The sequence below is a fragment of the Polypterus senegalus genome, chromosome 12 (assembly GCF_016835505.1).
Source record: "Polypterus senegalus isolate Bchr_013 chromosome 12, ASM1683550v1, whole genome shotgun sequence".
Lineage (NCBI taxonomy): Eukaryota > Metazoa > Chordata > Cladistia > Polypteriformes > Polypteridae > Polypterus > Polypterus senegalus.
Window position 1 is genome coordinate 106,751,784 of NC_053165.1, and position 23,366 is coordinate 106,775,149.

Consider the following 23,366-nt stretch of genomic DNA (forward strand, 5'->3'; position numbering starts at 1 on the left):
ACTATGCAATATGCAATAAATCAGATACAGATGATGTTATCATTTTGAAAATGTATATCTTAATTAGACAAATTGTATTATGCATGGACTAGGAGTGTGCCCCCCTGGCTGCCTATGGTGGCCCATCCTCCCATTGATATCTTGCTTCACTTACTATCAGTGCATGGTGGAATTTTTTGCTAAATTAAAAAGAAAAATAACACTTTATACAATATTTCACACAGGGAAGACCCATGCTCACAATCTCCTTACTGCAAGTCAACCGCGCTAGCATTGCACCACCTACATGGCTTGTCAACTGATAACACACAACTCAACCACTACTGTTCTTAGCGAAGCAGATGTATATTACTTATTTTTCTTTTGATGTATTTACATTAAATTGGTTGTATTGACATGAGAGTATTGTATGTTGTATTCTCCTAATGAAGATGAGAAAATGATATATAGATATATAGAAGAAAAATGAGTGTTGCATGAAAACATTGCACGATTTAGCTAATCTTTATATATACTGTATATAGAATAGATGCACAGTCTGCAAACAAAAACCACGCCAGCAACATATGGATATGCCATTCTTCACAAAATATGAGCATTTAGACTTAAAATCACAGCAGCTCCTCTATTAACTGTTTCCCTCCGAATGTCAACTCCTTTGTCAGTTGGCCCCTTTGCTAACTGCTAGGAATTGAAGTCCTCTCAGAAGTGCTGTCTCAGGTTCTCCTCAATAACAGGCTTGTGTATTGAACAGCAGCAATCTGTGAGTCTAACTAGACTGATGATTTCTCTTTCACATTTTTATGGGTCATGGGAAATTGCCTCCAGAACTGACAGGACCTGGAAACAATACGTGACTGGTTTATTCTGTTCCCAGTCTTGTGGGGAGTTTCTAGGGCTTTAGCTGCTAATCTTTGAGAGCACTTCCCCAACCTGTTCAATCTACATATTCCTATAGCCCTTGATTTCCTATGAACTAGCCCTGGTTTCTCCCATTTGCTGTTTTGATAATGGTGCAAAAACTCCAAAGGTGGCCTCAGGGAGCTGAGACTAAGCCCCAAATCAGCACTGAAGCAATCGATGTCCCGGCCCCTGCCACCAAAACATCTTAACCTACAAAGCCAGTGGCCATACACTCATCTCTCTCCTTCTTTCCTGTGAAGAGCTCTCTGCACTCTGCTTCAGTATTTTCTGCCAAGCTCAGTAAGTAATAAGCACTGAGTAATTTGTGACACTATCACAATTTGTTTTGACTTTATTTTCATTGGACCCCCCCCCCCCCCCCTTTACAACCTGCAATTTTGATTTGCTGGCTTTCAGGAGGACCAACAGTTTATATTAGGGGAACCAAGACTCCTGCAAGGACCCTCACATTTCACCCCCTGTCCAGATCTTACTTGGAGTGTGGTTGTGTGTGCAAGAGTGGGCCTCACCACATCCCGAGTTTGTTCCTGCCTTGCACCCAATGTTGCTGGTATGGGTTATGGCCATCTGGACATAGAACTGAATGAAGAGTATTTGGAAATAGAAAAGGGGGAAAATGAATTTTAGCAAGTTATGGCATTCATATAAAGTGCTATGTGATGATATTTATTTAACATGCAAGGCACTATATTACCTAAACTACAGCATTTCACATTCTTTTTGTCATAATTCATACGTACAATGTTCTGGGGAGTTGTCCATGAAAGACACTATATAGACCATAACTAAAATCTTCAGATTGATATTAGCACTAAATAATTTCAACGGTTTTAAGACTCTGCTCACCATGGATAGCACTATATAAATGTAACATTTATGGACTAATTAATGTAAAAAGCAAGCACTGTTTATGTGCCTTATTATTGCTATTCTTTGAATTTACCACCACAGGACAAATCCTCCTAACCTTGACAACATCTACATTATACTTATTTGGCTGACACCTTTATTCAACCTGGAACATTTGACATATGATCCATTCCATTTCTTGGGTTTGGCCAATTGAAGCACAGGCGGATGAAGAGACTTGCTCATGGTCACACAGTGTCAGGATCTGAACCCAAAACCATAGGGCTTGGAGTCCAGAGCCTTAACCACTATGCCATACTGCCTGCCTGCCATATTTGCTTAAATAAACCCCAAAGATACAAACCTACAAGATTCTCACCTTGAAGTGTAACAAGAAGGACTAAGTGTTTGAGTTGTGCGGCCTTACTCTCAAATGATTGGACTTGGCAGGAGTACAGACCCGAGTCCTCGAACCGAGCATTGAAGACCAGAGACAAATTTCCTGACTTCAGGGGCTCTTTGTGCACAAATCCAAGGCTCACTTTCCCTCCTCCCCCTGTGTAGATCTTCTCATCCCTTGCTGAGATGACCAATGACCAGCTGTCCCGTGTGGAGGACTTCCAGAGCCACTTAACTCGGTCGGTTCCAACTGCTGACAGGTCTTCACATGGCAGTGTGACAGGAGAGGGCACAAGGCCTACAATGATTGTGTCCCACTTCAGACCTGAAAGAATCAAAGGTGGAAATGACCATCAGATAATCTGAAAGCTATGAAAACCAAAGAGTTTGTGCAGTGTAGTGCATGGACAAACCGGGAAAGGAGGAAAATATGAGTGAAGCAAAGAGCAAACAAATGTATGCAGCATATTAAAAATATGCTGAGTAAAGAGAAGCAGCCTTACCTTTGAAGGATGAGGAAGGACATGAAACTAAAAGGCATAAAATAATTACAATCTTGGTGGACGAAATTAGGCACACAGGTCCTTGCCCAAAGAAGATCATTGCAGCTCCTATGAATCGCTTGGGATATATGACAGATCTTCTCCTGTGTTCTTCTTCTGGCTGCAGTGACAATGCAGAGGCATCATGCCCAGCAGGAAGTGCAAGTCACTTGGTCTCGCTTTCTTAGCAGCATTGTCTACTTAAGATAAACAAAGCTATACCAAGAAGCTGAGGTCATGCCAGGCAAAATGCTGTTAGAGGCTACTGCTGGTATTCCAAGATATTGCATCCATTACATGACTATAAGGATCCTAAGGAAACAAAAGTCATGGAATTTGTCGCCCAAGTTTTAAGCCACCTCAATCATTTAAAAAACAAAGTGTTTGGCCATGTGATAGACGGCCGGGGGAGGCCCTTTAGAGGAGAGGACCGGGGGAGTGGGCATATCACCAGCAGTACCTCTCCCGGGACATGAGAGGGCAGCCCCCCTGGTTTACATCAGGGTCACGGGATTGGAGCTTAGAAACTCAACCCTATGGGGGCCCTGCCAGAACTTGATCAAGAAGCACCTGGAGCACTTCCAGGTGCGGAATAAAAGAGGCCACTTCACTCCACTCAGGGAGCCGGAGTTGGGTGGAAGAGGACAGAACTTGCGAGAGAGGAGTGGAGGCAGCAGAAGAAAAGGACAAGAAAAAGAGATAAGGACGGAACATTTGTGAGGTTTGGGCACTGTGTACATTGTAGTGGTGCAAAACGTTAGTAAATGTGTGTGTTTTGGGACATTCTGCATCCATGCCTGTCTGCATCCGGGCTAAAGTTCACACCCATCACTAAGAAATGGCCCAATTAGACTTCCACAGTTTTTGCTGCTTCTCTTCAAAGCTTCATCTCTTGGGGTATGTCTCATTGCATTTTCCATACAAGGCTAAGAAGAGCATAAAAGACTTTGAGTCTCCTCCCATTGGGCCATAACTGTTGCTTAAACACTATGAAAAACACAGGGGCTTCTTTGTTAGGTACCCAAAACTCTTTATCCAGCTCCTCTTAATGTAAAGTCTGTTGCAGTTAATGTGACTCAGTGAAGGGAATGACAAACTTGTCGCCTGCAGTTGCTGATCTCGTCACCTGAGGATATCAAATTACAAAACTAGGATTTGCATTGGTGACAAACTACCTGACTTTGTTACAATTTTCCAAAGTATTGTAAACTTTCCCCCTTTCCCTGACTGCCTGATTGGGCACAGTGCTGTATGAAAGCTCTGTCGTGGTATGTAAAACATATGGCATCAGACAAGCAAGTCTCTACCCTGTTCATGAGGTCCAAAACATGCAAGTGTTTTGTTTGCATGTGCCTGAATTGCAAGCATTGTACTTCTGGGTGAGCGTTCATTGGTTGTTAGTTCTCACATGCACACTGAGCCCACCCTTACGACTTAAGACAAAATCAAACTTGTCAAGGTGAGTTGCAACCTGGTGAGACTGAGTCTGTGAGGGTGTCAAACTACATGATTGCCTGTCCCTGACTCACTAGGGTGATGTAAATGAAGTCTGAAATCGCTGGAAAACTTGTCTAGTGTGACTGGACCATAATGCACCAGTCTTGATTGTTGTCTTCCTGCTGCCATGAAAAAGAGACATTTAACTCTGGGCAGGACCTCATTTGGTCAGCTTGTACCTGTTATTATGTAATCATAGATAAGGATGGGGAAGTAAATTATCCAGCAAATCAACCATGTTATGAAAGGACACCACAACCATGACAACTCCTGCTCTCTTGTTGTCACAGTTGGTCAATCTAATGTCCTCTTCCCTTGAACAAAACCCCAAGGTATTTGGAAAAGTTGTTACCCACTTATTGGTACAAACAAAACTACTGCTTGTTTGAAAGGACCATGAACTTTGATTAGAATTTCCTGATTTTAACCTCACTTTCTTCACAATGTACCCCTAAAGTGGATTCTGGTGACTGCAATCAGCAGAGGCCAAAACGACAACATTGTTCTCAAAGAGCTTTAGAAACAAGTCTTTAATCTCAAACAGGATGATCACCAATCCTTATCTGCCCATGAAGATCACAGAAAAGAGAAGGCAAGATGAATACTTAAGTCCTAAGGCCACTTCATATTGGAATCAATTTAATACTCAGAATACAGGAACAGCTCTCACTCCATAGATTCGGAAACCAAATGACACATGGCAGTGAGCCCAGTGTGCACTTGCAACACCTGCCACTTCTGAGTAGAAGGGCATAAGACTTCTTAGCCATGTCACCTGTACTTTAGGACAAGTAATCCACCAGAAGCAAAGTATGCTTGGGCAGGAGATCATCTAGGAATGGCTTGGGTTGTTGCAGGATGAATTGTTGGTGAGGCCATCAGGGGTCCTTATCCTGTGGTCTGTGTCTGGATCCCAATGGCCCACTGCAGTGTTGGGGACACTGTGCTGTAAAAATGTCCTTCAGAAGAGACATAAAAGTCCTGAGGTTGTGAACCCCTGTGGTCATAAAATATCTCTTCCTTCGTTAAGAGCTAGGTATACCCCAATGTGCCATCCTGGCCTGTTCATTCTGGCCCCCTAATCATCCCCTGTCACTAATTGGCTAAGTAGCTCTTATGGCAGGGGTCTCCAACTCCAGTCCAGGGGCCTCATGTATACTGTAAACGGTGCGTATGCACACAAATGTTGTGTACTCCTGTTTCCACGTTCACATTGCGGATGTATAAAACCTAAACTTGGTGTAAAGCCACGCACATTTCCACGGTAGCTCATACCCTGGCATACGCAAGTTCTGCACTCGGTTTTGCAAACTGGCGGCACCCAGCGTCAAAGTAGTGCTACTGTTCCAGTGTGGTTTCCCTTTCTTTTTTAGATCCACATCCCTTACACAGTTTTATAAATACACTGAAATTAACCGCATATTGTTTATTAGTTTAATGCATCTGATTTTAATTAACCTGTAACAATATAATGGTCGACAGAATGGCCAAACTATTCCAAATACCATAGCTGCTTTAGCGTTATTACTCTTACTGCACCTTCTTCTTCTTCTTCCAGCTGCTCCCATTAGGGGTTGCCACAGCGGATCAGCTTTTTCTATATTACTCTCACTGCAACACTCAGGGTAGTTGATCGGAAAGAGAATTATCGGTATACAGCATCAAGCACACACTGCCTCAGCCATGCTTCCTATTTGAACTGCTTCTCACACGGCAAATGCTTCAAAACCTTTCCTGGGACCTCACAGTTCAGAAACAGTTTCATCCCAAGAACTCTAAACGCACTCCATCAGTCCATCAAGTGCTCCTTGTAGAACTGTTTGTACTTTTAAGTACAATCACCTCACTGTAAACCTGCACTACAGTTATAATATTGCACAACCTGAGCCACTTTATAAAGCGCATATTTACATATGGTGACGATATCATTTTTAAGATGAAATGCAGCAAAATATGTTTATTATATTATACAGATAAAACTTTAACTTCATTTAAATAATCTACAGTATATTGTTAATAATTAAACATGTGAGGACACGGCATTGCTGCGCTAGCAAGGATCTGGCGCTCCGTTCGTGGATTGTTCCTGCCTCACGCTGTATGCTTGCTGAGACTGGCATGACACTGGAAGGATAGAATATTTAAACATGTACTAAGAAGATATTTCAAAGTTCCTTAAAAGTTTTGAAGAATTGGCGTTCTAAGCTTACAGATGGCCTAACATCTATTACAGAGTTGATTGTGTGGCGATTGGTTACTTGGAGAAATAAAAGTAAGGACAGGAATTGGGTGTTTGAAAGAAACAGTACTGCTGCAATAAATTATTTCATCGAAAGTCACGCACAATCACTGCGCCACTGTGTTCCCATGTTTAATAACATGCTTTAACTCCTATCATCATGAAAATGATATCAAGTATACATCTCACTATTTTAATTATTCAGAGAGCTGTAATATCACGAATGTAAAGGATTCTGTGTCCTGTCGCAGGAAGAGAAAGCCCGGAAGCACGTAGCGATTCACACACAAAGAGCACATAGAAGATCAAATACAAAACAAAGGATTTAACGTGCTACTTTAGTTACGATGGGATTTGAGAAACTAGTAAATTAAACGATTTTAAGATGAAGTTTTTGATGTTCTACTTTAATGACAAAATAAACTACGTGATTAAAGTGGAAATTTCAAGATTAAAGTTGACATTTCATGCTTTTTTCCCACTGTGTCCCTATGTATTTTTCTTTTCTCTGTACCCTAATAAGCTTTCATATGAAACTCAGACGTTGGGCTACAACTTGCCTTTTCATGGCGACTTTGATATGTGACAACTTCTTTTTTTATTTCGGGCACTGTGCGACTTTGTGAACTTGAGCTTTCGAGTTTCTCCGACACTCTATGTCACTCGATCAACTTCCATTTGTTGTTTATACCACTGTTTAAACCAACAAATAGTACGTTTTCCTTGCCTCCACTTGGTATTCGCTGTACTTCTTCTATTTCCCTCCGTGCTTTTGCCATTGCCTTTTCACAGAACACTGAGCTTAAGGACTATTTATATTGATTTGCATATTCAAAGAGGCGTAATTCTGGGAGGAGACGAGTCGGGACAGCAGGCGCGTGAACATGCGTTACTTTTCACGCTGACCGGGATTTATGTAGCGGAAGAACGTGGAAGTTGGAGTTTGCACAGATTTATGCATCTGGATTTTTTTGTTTGTAAGCATATTTCCGCTTTTGTCCATACGCCATGTTATTGTGCGAATTCTACGCACGGCGCTATGCATGAGGCCCCTGGAGAGCTACTGTGGCGGCAAGTTTTCATTCTAACTCTTTTCTTAATTAGTGATCAGTTTTTGCAGCTAATTAACTATTTTCCTTTATTTTAATTGACTTTTCTTGAGACTCTGACCACTGCATTAATTCTTTTTTCCTTAAACAGCACCTAAACATAAATTTGATGTGAAGTGAGCCAACAGATGACCAACTAAGTTAGGGCCTCAAATTCCAATGAACTTCACTTTATTCAGTTTTTTAATTTGAAGCCAATTCTCGTTGCCAATTAAACCCGTTATTTAATTCCATGGTGCTCATTCTGCCATGAAAGACATTTCCCAAACTGTTGATTTTCTTTTTTAAGAGCGCTGGCTGTCAAAATGTTTTGAGGACCTGAGCAGATCAACATTACTGAGGCCTTCACCTTTCTTTATTTTCAGTTATTGTGTGATGGATGCAGGTTGTTGTTTATGTGTTGGTACATTTTGTGTCTTAATATTGTTTGGTTGCTAATTAAGGAAAAAATAAATAAGGGACCTGAGTCTTAAAATGTGAATCAATTGAAATTAAGGAAAATAGTTAATTAGCAGCAGACTGTGGTCACTAATTAAGAAAAGGGTTAGAATGAAAACCTGCAGCTACAGTAGCTCTCCAGGACTGGAGTTGAAGACCCCTGTCTTATGGAATAAATATACCAGTAATGGTGTACTGCACGATAACGTGCTGTGAATACACTTGACTTGAGCATTCCTAGTTTTCATCCTCTTTCTCTGTCTCTGTTTAGCATTCGTTTGCTCAGAGGTTGATCCACTTGCTGCTTCCTGAGCAGTTCTTCTTTTCTTCACCCTAGCGGCCCACTGCTTCTCTTCTTTTGTTGGCATCTTTTTGCGTTAAACAGATTAAGTAAATTTTTGGTGCTGCAATTACTTAGTATGTTTTCTTTAATTTTTCACTTAAGCTGGCACTTAAGTCGTCAATCTGCCTCAAGATTGACCAAATTTCAGGTCAATAGTTCAAAAGGATTGTGAGTTACAGGTGATTTAAAATCCTGGACAGACAAACGAACAGCCACAGTAGCGTATTATATATAAAGATATACAGAGTGGCACAGGGAAACGGGAAATTTTGGAACTAGGTATTGGCGACCCTTGAGCATCGGCAGTTGTTTGGGACCAATGTGACTTCATTTAAAACCTCTTGCCATTAGTTATACTGGAGTAGTGGAGTTGTGCACAACGGGCATTCACTGTGAAAGCATTTAATAAGAATGGTGATAGTGTGACTGCTTCACAAAGGGAATTTCGGCGTCATTACCAGTTAAGATGCCACGATCATGTCCTGTCTGCTCATCCGATTACAACATGGGTGCGTAATTTCAAAGAATTGGGAACAGCCTTAAAAAAGCAGTCCCCAGGTGGAGCCACTTTGCATACTGCCTGACAATCGATGGCAGGTATTCAACGATTGTTTGGAAAGCATGTCATTTCACACAACGGGTGACATTCCATGGCCTCGGAGATCTTCACATCTCACTATTTGTGATTTTTTTCTGTGGGGACATCTTAAAAGCCAAGTGTACTGCACACATCCTTCAACCATTGCCAAACTAAAAATGAGGATTGAAGAGGAAATCGCTGCCATTCCTTTTGACATACGTTGAGCAGTACAGAATTTCCACAACAGCCTGTCAGAATGTGTACAGAGAAATGAACAACACCTTCACGATATCTTCTTCAAAGCATAAAATAAAAATTGAATGTATTGCTTACCATCATTAAATGCATATCCTGTACAAGACAGTTCATCATTAAATGTATTTTGTAATGTGTTTATTTGTGCATTGAACGTCATTTGAAAATTTCCTGTTTCCCTGCACCACCCTGTATAAATACATATATGAATATTTACTGGAAATATACAATCACATACTGGATACTTAGAATATAGTATGTACAGAAATTAGAATGTGTAATATGATTAAGATTATGATCTTCTCATAGGCTCACCACCTATGGGAGGGGCCAAGTAGGTCAGGTGCAGTGTGAGTTGGGTGGTGGCGGGGTGGGGACCTTGGCGGTCTGATCCTCAGCTACAGAAACTGGCTCTTGGGACGTGGAATGTCATCTCTCTGAAGGGGAAGGAGCCTGAGGTAGTGCGCGAGGTCGAGAGGTTCTGGCTAGATATAGTTGGACTCACCTCGACGCACAGCTTTGACTCTGGAACCAATCTCCTTGAGAGGGGCAGGACTCTCTACCACTCTGGAGTTGCCCCCGGTGAGAGGCGCCGAGCAGGTGTGGGCATACTTATTGCCCCCCGACTTGGAGCCTGTGCATTGGGGTTTACCCCGATGGACGAGAGGGGGCCTCCCTCCGCCTTCGAGTGGGGGGAAGGTTCCTAACTGTTGTTTGTGCGTATGCGCCGAACAGCAGTTTGGAGTACCCACCCTTTTTGGAGTCCCTGGAGGGGGTGCTAGAGGGCGTACCTTCTGGGGACTCCCTCGTTCTGCTGGGAGACTTCAATGCTCATGTGGGCAATGACAATGAGACCTGGAAGGGCGTGATTGGGAGGAATGACCCCCCCCGATCTGAACCCGAGCGGTGTTTTGTTATTGGACTTCTGTGCTCATCACGGATTGTCCATAACGAACACCATGTTCAAGCATAAGGGTGTTCATATGTGCACTTGGCACCAGGACACCCTAAGCCTCAGGTCGATGATCGACTTTGTGGTCGTGGCGGACTTGCGCCATATGTCTTGGACACTCGGGTGAAGAGAGGGGCGGAGCTGTCAACTGATCACCACCTGGTGGTGAGTTGGCTTCGATGGTGGTGAGGGACATTGAGTCCGAATGGGCCATGTTCTGTGCCTCTATTGTTGAGGCGGCTGACCGGAGCTGTGGCCGCAAGGTGGTCGGTGCCTGTCGTGGCGGCAATCCCCAACCGCTGGTGGACACCGCGTGAGGGATGCCATCAAGCTGAAGAAGGAGTCCTATAGGACCTTTTTGTCCTGTGGGTCTCTGGAGGCAGCTGATAGGTACCGGCAGGCCAAGCGGAATGCGGCTTCTGTGGTTGCTGAGGCAAAAACTCGGGCATGGGAGGAGTTTGGAGAGACCATGGAGAACGACTTTCGGATGGCTTTGAGGAGATTCTGGTCCACCATCCGGCGTCTCAGGAGGGGGAAGCAGTGCAGTGTCAACACCGTATATGGTGGGGATGGTGCGTTGTTGACCTCAACTCGGGACGTTGTGGGTCGGTGGGGGGAGTACTTCGAAGATCTCCTCAATCCCACTAACATGCCTTCCAATGAGGAAGCAGAGCCTGGGGACTCAAAGGTGGGCTCTCCCATCTCTGGGACTGAGGTCACCGAGGTTTGTCAAAAAACTCCTTGGTGGCAGGGCCCCGGGGGTGGATGAGATACGCCGAGTTCCTTAAGGCTCTGGATGTTGTAGGACTGTCTTGGTTGACACGCCTCTGCAACATCGCATGGACATTGGGACAGTGCCTCTGGATTGGCAGACGGGGTGGTGGTCCCCCTCTTTAAAAGGGGGGACCGGAGGGTGTGTTCCAACTACAGAGGGATCACACAAGTCTATTTGGGGGTTCTGGAGAGGAGGGTCCGTCGGATAGTCGAACCTCGGATTCAGGAGGAACAGTGTGGTTTTCGTCCTGGTCGCGAACAGTGGACCAGCTCTACACCCTTACCAGGGTCCTGGAGGGTGCATGGGAGTTTGCCCAACCAGTCTAAATGTGTTTGGTGGACTTGGAAAAGGAGTTCGACCATGTCCCTCGGGGAGTCCTGTGGGGGGTGCTCCAGGAGTATGGGGTACCAGACCGCCTGATAATGGCTGGTTGGTCCCTGTACAACCGTGTCAGAGCTTGGTCTGCATTGCCGGCAGTAAGTCAAACCCGTTTCCAGTGAGAGTTGGACTCCGCCAGGGCTGCCCTTTGTCACCGATTCTGTTCATAACTTTTATGGACAGAATTTCTAGGCGCAGCCAGGGTGTTGAAGGGGTCCGGTTTGGTGGACTCAGGATTGGGTCACTGCTTTTTGCAGATGATGTTGTCCTGTTTGCTTCATCAGGCCGTGATCTTCAGCTCTCTGGAATGGTTTGCAGCTGAGTGTGAAGCGGCTGGGATGAGAATCAGCATCTCCAAATCCGAGACCATGGTCCTCAGCTGGAAAAGGGTGGAGTGCCCTCTCAGGGTTGGGAGCGAGATCCTGCCCCAAGTGGAGGAGTTCAAGTATCTCGGGGTCTTGTTCACGAGTGAGGGAATAATGGAGCGCAAGATTGACAGGCGGATCGGTGCGGCATCCGCAGTGATGCGGGCTCTGCATCGGTCTGTCGTGGTGAAAAAAGAGCTGAGCCGTAAGGCAAAGCTCTCAATTTACCAGTTGATCTATGCTCCTACCCTCACCTATGGTCATGAGCTGTGGGTAGTGACCGAAAGAACGAGATTGTGAATACAAGCAGCTGAAATGAGTTTCCTCCGCTGGGTGTCTGGGCTTTCCCTTAAAGATAGGGTGAGAAGCTCAGTCATCCGGGAGGGGCTAAGAGTAGAGCCGCTGCTCTGCATCGAGAGGAGTCAGATGAGGTGGCTCGGGCATCTGATCAGGATGCCTCCTGGACGCCTCCCTGGTGAGGTGTTCCGGGCACGTCCAACCGGGAGGAGGCCCGGGGAAGACCCAGGACACGCTGGAGGGACTATGTCTCCCGGCTGGCCTGGGAACGCCTTGGGATTCTCCCGGAAGAGCTGGAAGAAGTGGCCGGGGAGAGGGAAGTCTGGACATCTCTGCTTAAGCTGCTGCCCCCGTGACCCGACCTCGGATAAGCAGAAGAGGATGGATGGATGGATGGAATATGATTAAGGACTTATTATAATTAAGCACTTGTTTTACTATGTGATTCTGTGCCTATTATTTTTCAAGTATATTAGACACTGAATTGCACTGAACATTAGACAGTCAAAAAACTGGAATGCACTGATATGCACGGAGTCTTACGTGTAACCACTCCACCAATGTAAAATGACTCCCTGAATGCTGATGCCAAAGACTTGGGGGACGATTAGCAATAAGGGATCCTGGCAGACCAGACAAAGATTGCCAAATGCCAAGCAGGTGTCGACTATCAGCATGGATGGGCTAATACAATGGGCATGACTGAAAGACGATCACACAATGGAGGCATAATGCCATTAGGTGTTATCCATTAGCATAGTAAGCATGTCAAGGTATCTTATTTATGTTAAGCTAGGTATAAAAATGTCCTCACGCTCAGAAACTGTGACTTTCTCTGCAGAAAAGCACATCTGGTTATTATCTTTAATAAATGTCTAATCTGAAACCTAAAGGCTTTTGGACTCTGCATGATTTCCTGGCTTTGGATATTATTAGTTTGGGATTTTATTTTACAATACTCTCACACCTTCATCACCTAATAGTTAACGTGTGGTGAGCATACTGGCGCAAAAATGGCTGGCATTGCATCATCCAGCAGGATACTACACATTGGTGGTGCTTGAAGAGTCTCCCCTCTGTCAATGTAAAGTGCTTTGAGTAGTTTAAAATCACTATATAAACGCAATGTTTTCTTCAGCTTCTTCAAAACACGTGTCAACAATGGTGGCAGATTCCCATAAGCCCTCAAGAGTACATACTGTACTGTACATGATAAAGAGGCACTTTACACTTTAACAATCACAACAGAGTTCAGGTTTTGACAGTTGGCAGGAGTCTGCTTTCTTTTATCATTCTCAGGGAGGCAAAACAACATGATCCTTTGGTGAATGGAGCAGAACCCTGACCTCATTTGGGTGGAGAACACCATCGTAATCTTATATCTTGGAGAGATGGTCCATAATGATTTTGTTTTACTCACCAAAAAATTTTTTTTGAATTATTTTAGGTTTCAGGGCTCATGTTATACAAATAGAATCAAAATCTCTATATTCTCCAAATGAAGCAACGGTACACAGGGATTTAGCTTGGTAGATGATCATTGCAAGAACATACAAATACAGAGCCACAAATGTGCAAACACAGAGAGGTGTAGACTCAATACTGACCGTTGCCTGCTGTATACACACATAGACTTACAACAGTAGCGATAACCGCAACACTACACAGTAAGTTAGATAAAGGACGCGGGCCATCTCTGCCTATCTGTTGGCAATGAAATGTCAAGAAGGATGCTTGCTACTGGAAAGAAACAGTGCCGCACAGTTCTGGTTCTGGTGGAGCAGTACCATTTGAATCCATTTGATTGTCTGGATGTGTGGGGTCCATAGTGATTTATTCCACTTTCCCCCTAGTCCTGATATCATGCATCTCTTGGATTGAGAGATGCTGGTAGCCACTGTGTGTACTGGACATGGTATACTAAGTAAGTACAGGCATTGTTGTTCAGACCTAGATTATTCACAAATCTTAAAAAAAAAACAAAAAAAACTCAAGGACAAAACAACTTGAACTGAAGAAAAGAACAGAAAGTATATACACAGTAAGCTTTGTTCCATTTTTTTTCCTTGGCTACAGTTGTTGAGCAACCAATGTCATTTCTGGAGTGTGTGTGTGTAGATAAACTCAGAGAAATGCTTCATTATGGAGCGATAAATACACATGTATCTTCTACTTCTTCTTCTTCTTTTGGCTACTCCCATTAGGGGTTGCCAAATCGGATTATCTTCTTCCATATCTTTCTGACCTCTGCATCTTGTTCTTTTACACCCATCACCTGCATGTCCTCTCTCACCACATCCATAAACCTTCTCTTAGGCCTTCCTCTTGCCTGGCAGCTCTATCCTTAACATCCTTCTCCCAATATACCCAGCATCTCTCCTCTGCTGGTGTCCAAACCAACGCAATCTCGCCTCTCTGACTTTGTCTCCCAAACGTCCAACTTGAGCTGACCCTCTAATGTCCTCATTTCTAATCCTATCTATCCTCGTCACACCCAGTGCAAATCTTAGCTTCTTTAACTCTGTCACCTCCAGTTCTGTCTCCTGCTTTCTGGTCAGTGCCACTGTCTCCAACCCATAATACAGATGTATAATTTAATAAAATCAAAAATAAAACAATATAAACTGTAAAAGCATGCTATCATTCTGGACAGGATGCCTGTAGTAATTCTTAGTTAGGAATTACTGAAAATGAGTTTGTGTTTATATTAATTTTATCATGTTGGTGGTGGTGTCATTGCAGTGCCACCTTTGAATTTTTCTGCTAGGATCACAGCCATTTTCTGGTGTTTCTAAAGAGCCACTGACATATACACTATATAGCAAAAAGCATATGGACACCCCTTCAAATGACTAAGTTCAGGTGTTTCGGCCCACCCATTGTTAACAATGGGCTAAAATAAAGCACATAGCCATGCCATCTCCATTGACAAATACTGGCAGTACAATGGGTCACACTGAAGAGCTCAAAGACTTTGAACGTGGCACTGTCATAGCATGTCACTGTTCCAACTAGTCAGTACATGAAATTTCTGCTCTGCTAGATTTGCTCAGGTCAAATGTACTATTATTGGGAAGTGGAAGTGTTGAGGAGCAGCGAACAGCTCAGACTCAAAGTGGGAGACCACACAAACACACAGAGCGAGACCGCCAAGTGCTAAAATGCATAGTGTGTTAAAAACACCTCTTCTTTGTGACATCACTCACAACAGAGTTCCAGACTGCCTCTGTAAGGAACATCAGCACAAGACCTCTGTCAGGAGCTTCATGAAATGGTTTTTCATGGTCAAGCTACTGTACATAAATCTAAGATCACTACACATAATGCCAAGCTTGGGCTGGAGTGGTGTAAAGCATACTGCCATTGGACACTGGAGCAATGGAGACATGTTGTCTGAACTGATGAATCATGCTTTACTAGCTGGCAGTCTGGACAAAATCTGGGTGGGTTTGGAGCGAGCGTTGCCTTCTGTACCACCACATAGTTTGGCGGAGAAGGGATAATGGTCTGGGGCAGCTTTTTAGGGTTTAGAGTAGGCCCCTTGGTTCCAGTGAAGAGTACTCTTAATGCTACAGCATACAAAGACATTTTAGACCATTGTATGCTTCCAACTATGCGCCAACAGTTTGGTGAAGGCCCCTTTCTGTTCCTGAGCCCATGTGCATAATGCCAAGTCCATAAAGACACAAAGGAATTTGAGTGGCCTGCACAGAACCCTAACCTCAACCCATCTGAACACCTTTGGGATGAACTGTCATACTGATTGTGACACAGGTCTTTTTTGTTCACCATCACAAATGCTCTTTTGGATGAATGGGCATAAATTCCGCCAGACACACTTCAAATGTTTTGGGATCCCAGAAGAGTGAAACCTTTTACAGCATCCAGGTGCAGGGGTTACGGTGTTAACCCCATATTAATGCTCATGGTTTTGGAATGTGATGTCCAACAAGCCTTTATAGGTGTGATGGTCAAGTGTCCACAGATGTTTGGCCACCCCGCTAGTCACGAGATCAGGCATCATCATGACACATGACATCACCACTCAATGTACTGATAGATAGATAGATAGATAGATAGATACTTTATTAATCCCAAGGGGAAATTCACATAATCCAGCAGCAGTATACTGATACAAAGAAACAATATTAAATTAAATAGTAATAAAATGAAAAAATTAAAATAAAATTAATGTTCGCATTTACTCCCGGGTGGAATTGAAGAGTCGCATAGTGTGGGGGAGGAACGATCTCCTCAGTCTGTCAGTGGAGCAGGACGGTGACAAAAGTCTGTCACTGAAGCTACTCCTCTGCCTGGAGATGACACTGTTCAGTGGATGCAGTGGATTCTCCATGATTGACAGGAGTTTGCTTAGTGCCCGTGGCTCTGTACTGCCACTGGAGGACAATTTTCAGGGACTACGAGAAGCAAATGTTAGCCACAACGCAAGTGGACACTCTTGCTGAAACAAAACACAAATATTTTAAAACATAACAGTAATGAGAAGTCAAGCAAAATGACACCTTTCATTAGTTAGCTTAAAAGAGTACAATATGCAGGCGTTCGAGGCAACCCAGGCCCCTTCTTCAGGCAAGATGTCTGTGTGTCTGTGTGTGGGTGACATCTTGCCTGAAGAAGGGGCCTGGGTTGCCTCGAATGCCTGCATATTGTAATCTTTTAAGCTAACTAATGAAAGGTGTCATTTTGCTTGACTTCCCACTACAGTCATAATGGCAAACATGATATAACACCCTAGTATTAAAAATATGAGAGTAAAATAAAATAAGTCCAAAGCCAAAACAAATGTAAAAAAAAAGAACAAAATTGAAACTAAGCCCTATTTGCATCAACTCCCCAGTAAAAAAGTAATAAGTGCAAAGAAAAAATATTAAACACTGGAAAAATTCACCAAGTGCTAATATTCGTCATGCGAAAAAACATTTGCGGCACTCTGAGATCATATGTGTGACTCCAGTGTTGGGCTGTTGAGAAGAAATGTAAATTTCTGCTAGCATTAGTTACAGGTAATCAACCTAAAGTACTTATTGGATTTTCTAGCTTTACGGTCAGCCTTTATTTTATTTTTTAATTACAATTCTGTCTCTTGTCCTTGATTGGATCAATCATTTTGCTGTCCTACTGATTTATAAAGTCTGACTCCTCTTTAACTATGCCTTTCCCTAACAGTGCACTTCATTGTTATAAAAACCTTCAGGATTTCAATAAAAAAGAAAAAAAGAAAACTCAAGATGAGACCTCTGCTTCCACGCTGGAGCGTCGTCCTTTCCTGCCTGAAGGCCTCTTAAATTATAATAGTCAGATCTGACCTTGCGTTCTAAATCTGAGCCCTTGAATACAAATGAGGCCTTACTTTAAAACAAATATAAACTCATCAATAACAATATTATGACAGCTTCACAAAAGGATTAGAAGGAAGGAGAAGGAACTGGTAAAAGCCTCAGTTTCCATTATACTAAAACAGTGCATTCTTTAAAAAATGAAGATTTATTTGCAAAACATAAATATTAAACGCAAAAAAAAAAACACTTCAAAAGCAGAAAGGATCAAATAATGTGCCCAATGGCAAGCAGGAATAAACAATGCCAGTCTAAAATCCAGACACTTAGTCAAGACACAGAGCTACAGAAATCCCAAAACAGACAACTTGGTACTTAGTGACATCTTTACCACAATGCCAAAGTGAAGCGCCTCACTCTCTGCTGCACTTCTCTGGAAGTATTAAGACCAACCTCACTGTCTGCACACTCTATTGTGTAGTAGATTTAATTTTAAATGGATATATTTGCCATTTTTACTCATCAATCTATGATCAGTAACCCATAATGACAAAGTGATAACATGTTTTCAGAAAGGATTGCCCATTTATTAAAAATTAAATACTGAAATCTTTCTTTCATATAGTAAGAGTTCAGAGCCTTTACTGTGGCCAAGTGCATCCTGCTTGCTTTAATTATCCTTGAGTCCACCCGTGGCCAACCGAATTGTTTGGACTTTAGTTAGAAAGGCCCATCACTGTGTATGTAAGGACCTACAATTCACTGACTGCACGTCAGGACAAAAACCTACACAAGAAGTCCAAGGGCCGCTCTGTAGACCTCTGTGTTATACAAGTGTAGTGTGGCAGAGATCGGGACGGGGGCATAAAACCCTTTCTAAAGCTCTGAGTGTTCACAGGAGCATAGTGGTCTCAATAATTGTAAACTGGAAGACGTTTGGAACCACTTGGACTCTTCCTAGAGTTGGCTGACCAGCCAAACTGAGTAACTGGGCAAGAAGGACCTTGTTCAGGGAGGTGACCAAAATCTCAATGGCTACTCTAATAGAGTTTCAGATGAAATGGGAGAACTTGTCAGAAGGACGACTATCTCAGCATTAATCAAGCCTTTATGGTGGAGTGACTAGACAGAAGCCTTGGACTGATGAGACAAAAATGTAAATCTTTGTGCAGAGCTCCAAACACTATGTCTGGCGAAGACCAGGCACTGCTTATCACCTGCCTGATACCATCCCTAAGGTGAAACATGGTGTAGTGGCAGTGCTTCTCAGCAGCAGGGACAGGTAGACTAGTCAGAATTAAAGAAGCCAAATACAGGGAGGAAAAAAAAATCTGCTCCAGTGGACATGCAACCTCATGCTGAGCCAATGGTTCAATCTTCAGCACAACAACGACCTGAAGCATATTGCCAAGACAATGCTGGAGCGGCTTTGGAACAAGTCTCTGACTGTCCTTGAGTGGTCCAGCCAAAGCCCACACTTAAACCCTGTAGAATATGTGCAGAGAGACCAGAAGATGGCAGTTTACAGACTCTTCATATCCCATCTAACAGAGCTTGAGAGGATTTGCCAGGAAGGAATGCAATAAACTTCTCAAATCCAGGAATACAAAGCTTATTCAAAAGACTCAAAGCTGGAGTTGCTGCCAAAGGAGATTCTCCAAAGTCCTGAATGAAGGGTCTGAATATGTATTTGAGTGAGAGATTTCAGTTTTTCATTCACTTTGCCTTTATGGGTTATTGAGTGTAAACAGATGGGCAAAAATATTACATTTATCATTTAAAATGAAAACTTCAACACAGTAAAAGTGTAAAGTGCAGAAAGTGAAGGGGTATGAATACCTTTTGAATTCACTGTAGGCAGAGGGTGATGTTTCCGGCGATGCCACCTCCTGTAGAACAATCCACAAGACGCAGAGAATGGGCATTCAAATACATTATCTTTATATATAAAATATGCTACCATGGCTGTCCGTTTGTCTGTCCAGGATTTTAAATCACCTGTAGCTCGCAAACTGTTTGACCTATTGACCTAAAATTTGGTGCACATATACTACTTGACGTCTACTATCTGCTTTCAGGGTGATGATTGACCTCCAAGGTTATTCCTCTTTTTATTTTTATTTTATTTTATTGTAGAATCAACTCTCAACAGTGGCCAGCAGGGAGGCTGTGCGGCGCATGCTTACGGGCGCCGTTCTCATTCCCTACCATCTTCGCTGTCACTTCCCCTAACTCTTCATATCTTAAATCATTCTTGAGGCAGGTTGAAAACTTAAGTGCCAGCTTAACTGAACAATTAAGGAAAACGTACTAAGTAATTGCAACACAAACACTGATGTAATCAGTTTTAACGTGAAAAGATGCCGACGAAAGAAGAGAAGAAGCGGGCCGCTAGGGTGGAGAAACGAGGAGCTGCTCAGAAAGTAGCGAGCGCATCAACCTCTGAGCAAACGCATGCTAAACGTACAGAGAAAGAGGATGAAAACTAGGAATGCTCAAGTCAAGTGTATTCACTGCACGTTATCGTTACATGCAGAACTACTAAAACATTATTGAACAAAGCAATACTCATAACATAAAATGTAAAAGAATCAAAAACATAATGCATAACAAAATAATTCAAAAAGAAGAAAAAGTCCAACAAAAAGAAAACATACTGGTGCTAGGGTTGAGACCCTTACTGAATTATATATTGCCCTCCATAATTTTTGGGATAAAGACACAGTTACTTTTATTTTGATAAGTTATTGGGTGTCTTTGCATAATTAATTGTGGAATTTTTGTCGGGAATAGGAAAGGACAATGGTGACATATGGGGTTAATAAACAAGCACCTAGCTGAAAAGTGAACAAGGTATTAATTTCTCTGTGTTATATGTAAAACAAAAGTTACGAATGTTTATGTTATTTACATGCTTTTTATTTTGTACTTTGCCTTTATAGCTCTTACGGTGTGTTTATGAAACAAAGTCACAAAAACAGTAATAAACATTCATAAACCATCAGTCTGAGAGTTGATCATCATTCAGCCGGGGTCGCTACACATTGTAGACTTTCATTTAAGAGGATTATATATTTTGGCCAAACGTTGTGGAAATGACAACACTTTTCATACATGGACCCCCCCATTTCAGGGCACCATAATGTTTGGGACAATCAGCATCAGTGTGTTTGTGATTCCTCAGGCGTGTTTCATTGCTTCATTAGTGCAGACATAAGATACCTCGACTTGCTTCTACCTACAGACTACCTTTGCAGTTTGTAGTTGCCATTGTTCGACATCTAATTTTCAACTGTGGAGCAGATGGGTGAATCAAGGAAAAATGTGTCTCTGTCCCAAACATTATGGAGGGCACCGTAACATCCGTTCCTTGGGATATTTGTAGCTGTGTAAAATTTCATTCCAAACACTCTCTTCTCTCTTATCAGGTCTCACTGACTGAGTGTTTGCCGGCTCTGTAGTCACACCAGCCAGACGCTCCTCTCTCGGCCAGTAGTGACTTCCCTACAACTCAGCTTGTGCTGCGCTGATTCAGTTTAACCGAACCCCTCCTGCCTTAAGATACTTACTAGCCCACTCCATCAGAGGAAGTCATTCGGCGGGTGCTAAAAAGAGATAGGAGTTTCACCGTGAGAAAAAAGCCTTGAGACCTGTTTTGTCTCATCTTACTCATGAGAGGTAGGAAAAAGGAACTTTTAAAGTTACTGCCAAAATAGTTAAGGATGATAAGATGGGTTATATAAGGCCTTTGCTTTTATTGTTCAGGAGCAAAACATTTTAAGAAAGTATTTAAAAACAAAAGGGAAATTGGATGAGACTAGTAAGTGGGACATGCAGAACCTTAGACACCTCAGACTATAAATATAAAAGCAGGTCATGTTACTTGTTGAAATTCTCAGATGATTCTACACTTATGGTGTGTATTGATAAGGAGGATGAGACAGAGGAGAGGAATCAGGGGGAGAACTTTGTTTCTTGGTGCAGAAAGAATTGTCTGCAACTTAACATGAGGAAAAACAGGGGAATGGTTATTGACTTTGACCAAAGAGCCAAAGAGCCCCTGCGTCTGGTCTCTATTCAAGGCGTGAATAAAAAGTGGTCAGTCACTTAGTCATTGTCCAGCCTGCTATATCCTAACACAGGGTCACGGGGGTCCAGCCAACACAGGGCGCAAGGCAGGAAACAAACCCCGGGCAGGACGCCAGCCCACCGCAGGACACACACACACCAAGCACACACTAGGGACAATTTAGAATTGCCAGTGCACCTAACCTGCATGTCTTTGGACTGTGGGAAGAAACCAGAGCACCCGGAGGAAACCCACACAGACATGGGGAGAAAATGCAAACTGCACGCAGGGATGACCTGGGAAGCAAACCCAGGTCTCCTTACTGTGAGGCAGCAGTGCTACCAATAAAGAGTGATCCACTCCTATAAGTACTTGGGGGTCCACATTAATGAGCACATCCTACATAAGAACGGGCAGGGCAGGCTCTTCTTCCTTAGGAGACTGCGTTCCTTTAATGTGGGAAGTGACATCTTTCATGTCTTCTACAACTCTGTAATGCCCAGTGTGACTTTCTATGCTGTGATGTGCTGGGCTGATAACATCACTTCCAGAAAGGCCCACCAGATCAACAAGCTAATTAAAAGGGCAAGCTCAGTTATAAGATGCACTCTGGACACCCTGGAGGTCATCGCAAAGGAGAGGATTAAAACAAAACTGAGTGTCATTATGAACAATGCTGCACATCCTCTATCTGACACACTAATACTGAGGACTTTCAGCTAGCAAATTATTCAGAAGTGTGTCAAGAAACGCTACGGGGGCTCCTTTATACCAACAAAATATACCTGCATAATGCCTCACTGGGACTGTGAAAGCCATGTCAGAACTGTTCTTTCTTTTGAATTTTCATGCTTTATAGTCATTCTGCTGAATGTTCAGGCCAAAGTGTGAGTATATTGTTACACATGTGCAACTGGGAGACAGTTTACAGGCTCAAAATAGAGTACATTCCCACCGGAGCAGGTTGGCGCTGACTTCTAAGTCTTTCTCCTCTCTTCCTGCAGAACAACCAATGACCCTTCAAGCTAAAGATCACTTCTGACCCTCAGAAGACACCCACAACGTCACTTTCTGTCTCAGGCCTCAAGATCCCACCTCCTGTGGATGTCACTTCCGATCCCAAAATGCCACTTTCCATGACCTCATTTGATCGCCATTTTGTTGTTTTGCAGTTCTGTTTTGGACTCAAGTCTGTAAAGACCTCAACCATTTATGACACTATATGGGATGGATTCTGAAAACTTTAATGTGTTCTTGTGCTTTATTTATGATATTTATTTATTTACTTACCTATCTATTTATGTATTTATTTAAAGAGTGTTTGTAAAAAGTCAAATTTCCCCCTAGGAACACATATCTATCTATCTATCTATCTATCTATCTATCTATCTATCTATCTATCTATCTATCTATCTATCTATCTATCTATCTATCTATCTATCTGTTATATAGTGCTCTTCAGTTCTATCTATCTATCTATCTATCTATCTATCTATCTATCTATCTATCTATCTATCTATCTATCTATCTATTATAGAGTGCCGTTCATGTCTGTCTATCTATCTATCTATCTATCTATCTATCTATCTATCTATCTATCTATCTATCTATCTAAAAGCAGAATTTCTTTGTGGTTGTGGAGACCTTCATTGACCCTGTCATGGCAGAAGGTTTTGTCAGTTTTCTGTTGAACTGGATTATTGAGAACTAAACCAGATAATCATGAGAAACAACTTCCTTGTCCACGGATTTTCACCGTTTCTTGATGTCATGCAGTATGTGTGTCTATGGAGTACATCCATCACCATAGATCTGCGTGGTGCTTATAATCTGATCCAAACAGGATTGAACTGAAAACAATGCCTAATTGGAATATCTAAGCATGTCCTGTATATTGGCAGATGGCATGCCAGTCATTTGAGAATCACATTTTTTTTTGATCCTCTGGGAGTTTTATATAACGGTTTACATAAATGACATCCTCTGTTAGTACCTTGGCCTTGTATCTTTGTGAAATGCTTAGAGAAAACAATCTGTACACAAAACAGCAGAAACATT

General features: G+C 42.7%; 1 protein-coding gene across 3 annotated transcripts in view; it reads right to left on the reverse strand.

Moving 5' to 3' along the window:
- The window catches only part of g6fl (g6f-like), a 66,358-nt gene extending 63,542 nt beyond the window's left edge, over window positions 1–2,816 (reverse strand). For 2 of the 3 annotated variants that reach the window (XM_039773161.1, XM_039773160.1), the window contains exons 1-2: window positions 2,676–2,816; window positions 2,153–2,497 (exon numbers count right to left, since the gene is read on the reverse strand). In XM_039773161.1, the coding sequence (XP_039629095.1) occupies window positions 2,153–2,497; window positions 2,676–2,775 (445 nt within the window). In that variant the 5' untranslated portion in view covers window positions 2,776–2,816. The remainder of the gene's footprint in view (window positions 1–2,152; window positions 2,498–2,675) is intronic. The other variant, XM_039773163.1, reaches the window with a different exon arrangement.
- Window positions 2,817–23,366: the final 20,550 nt, after the last annotated feature.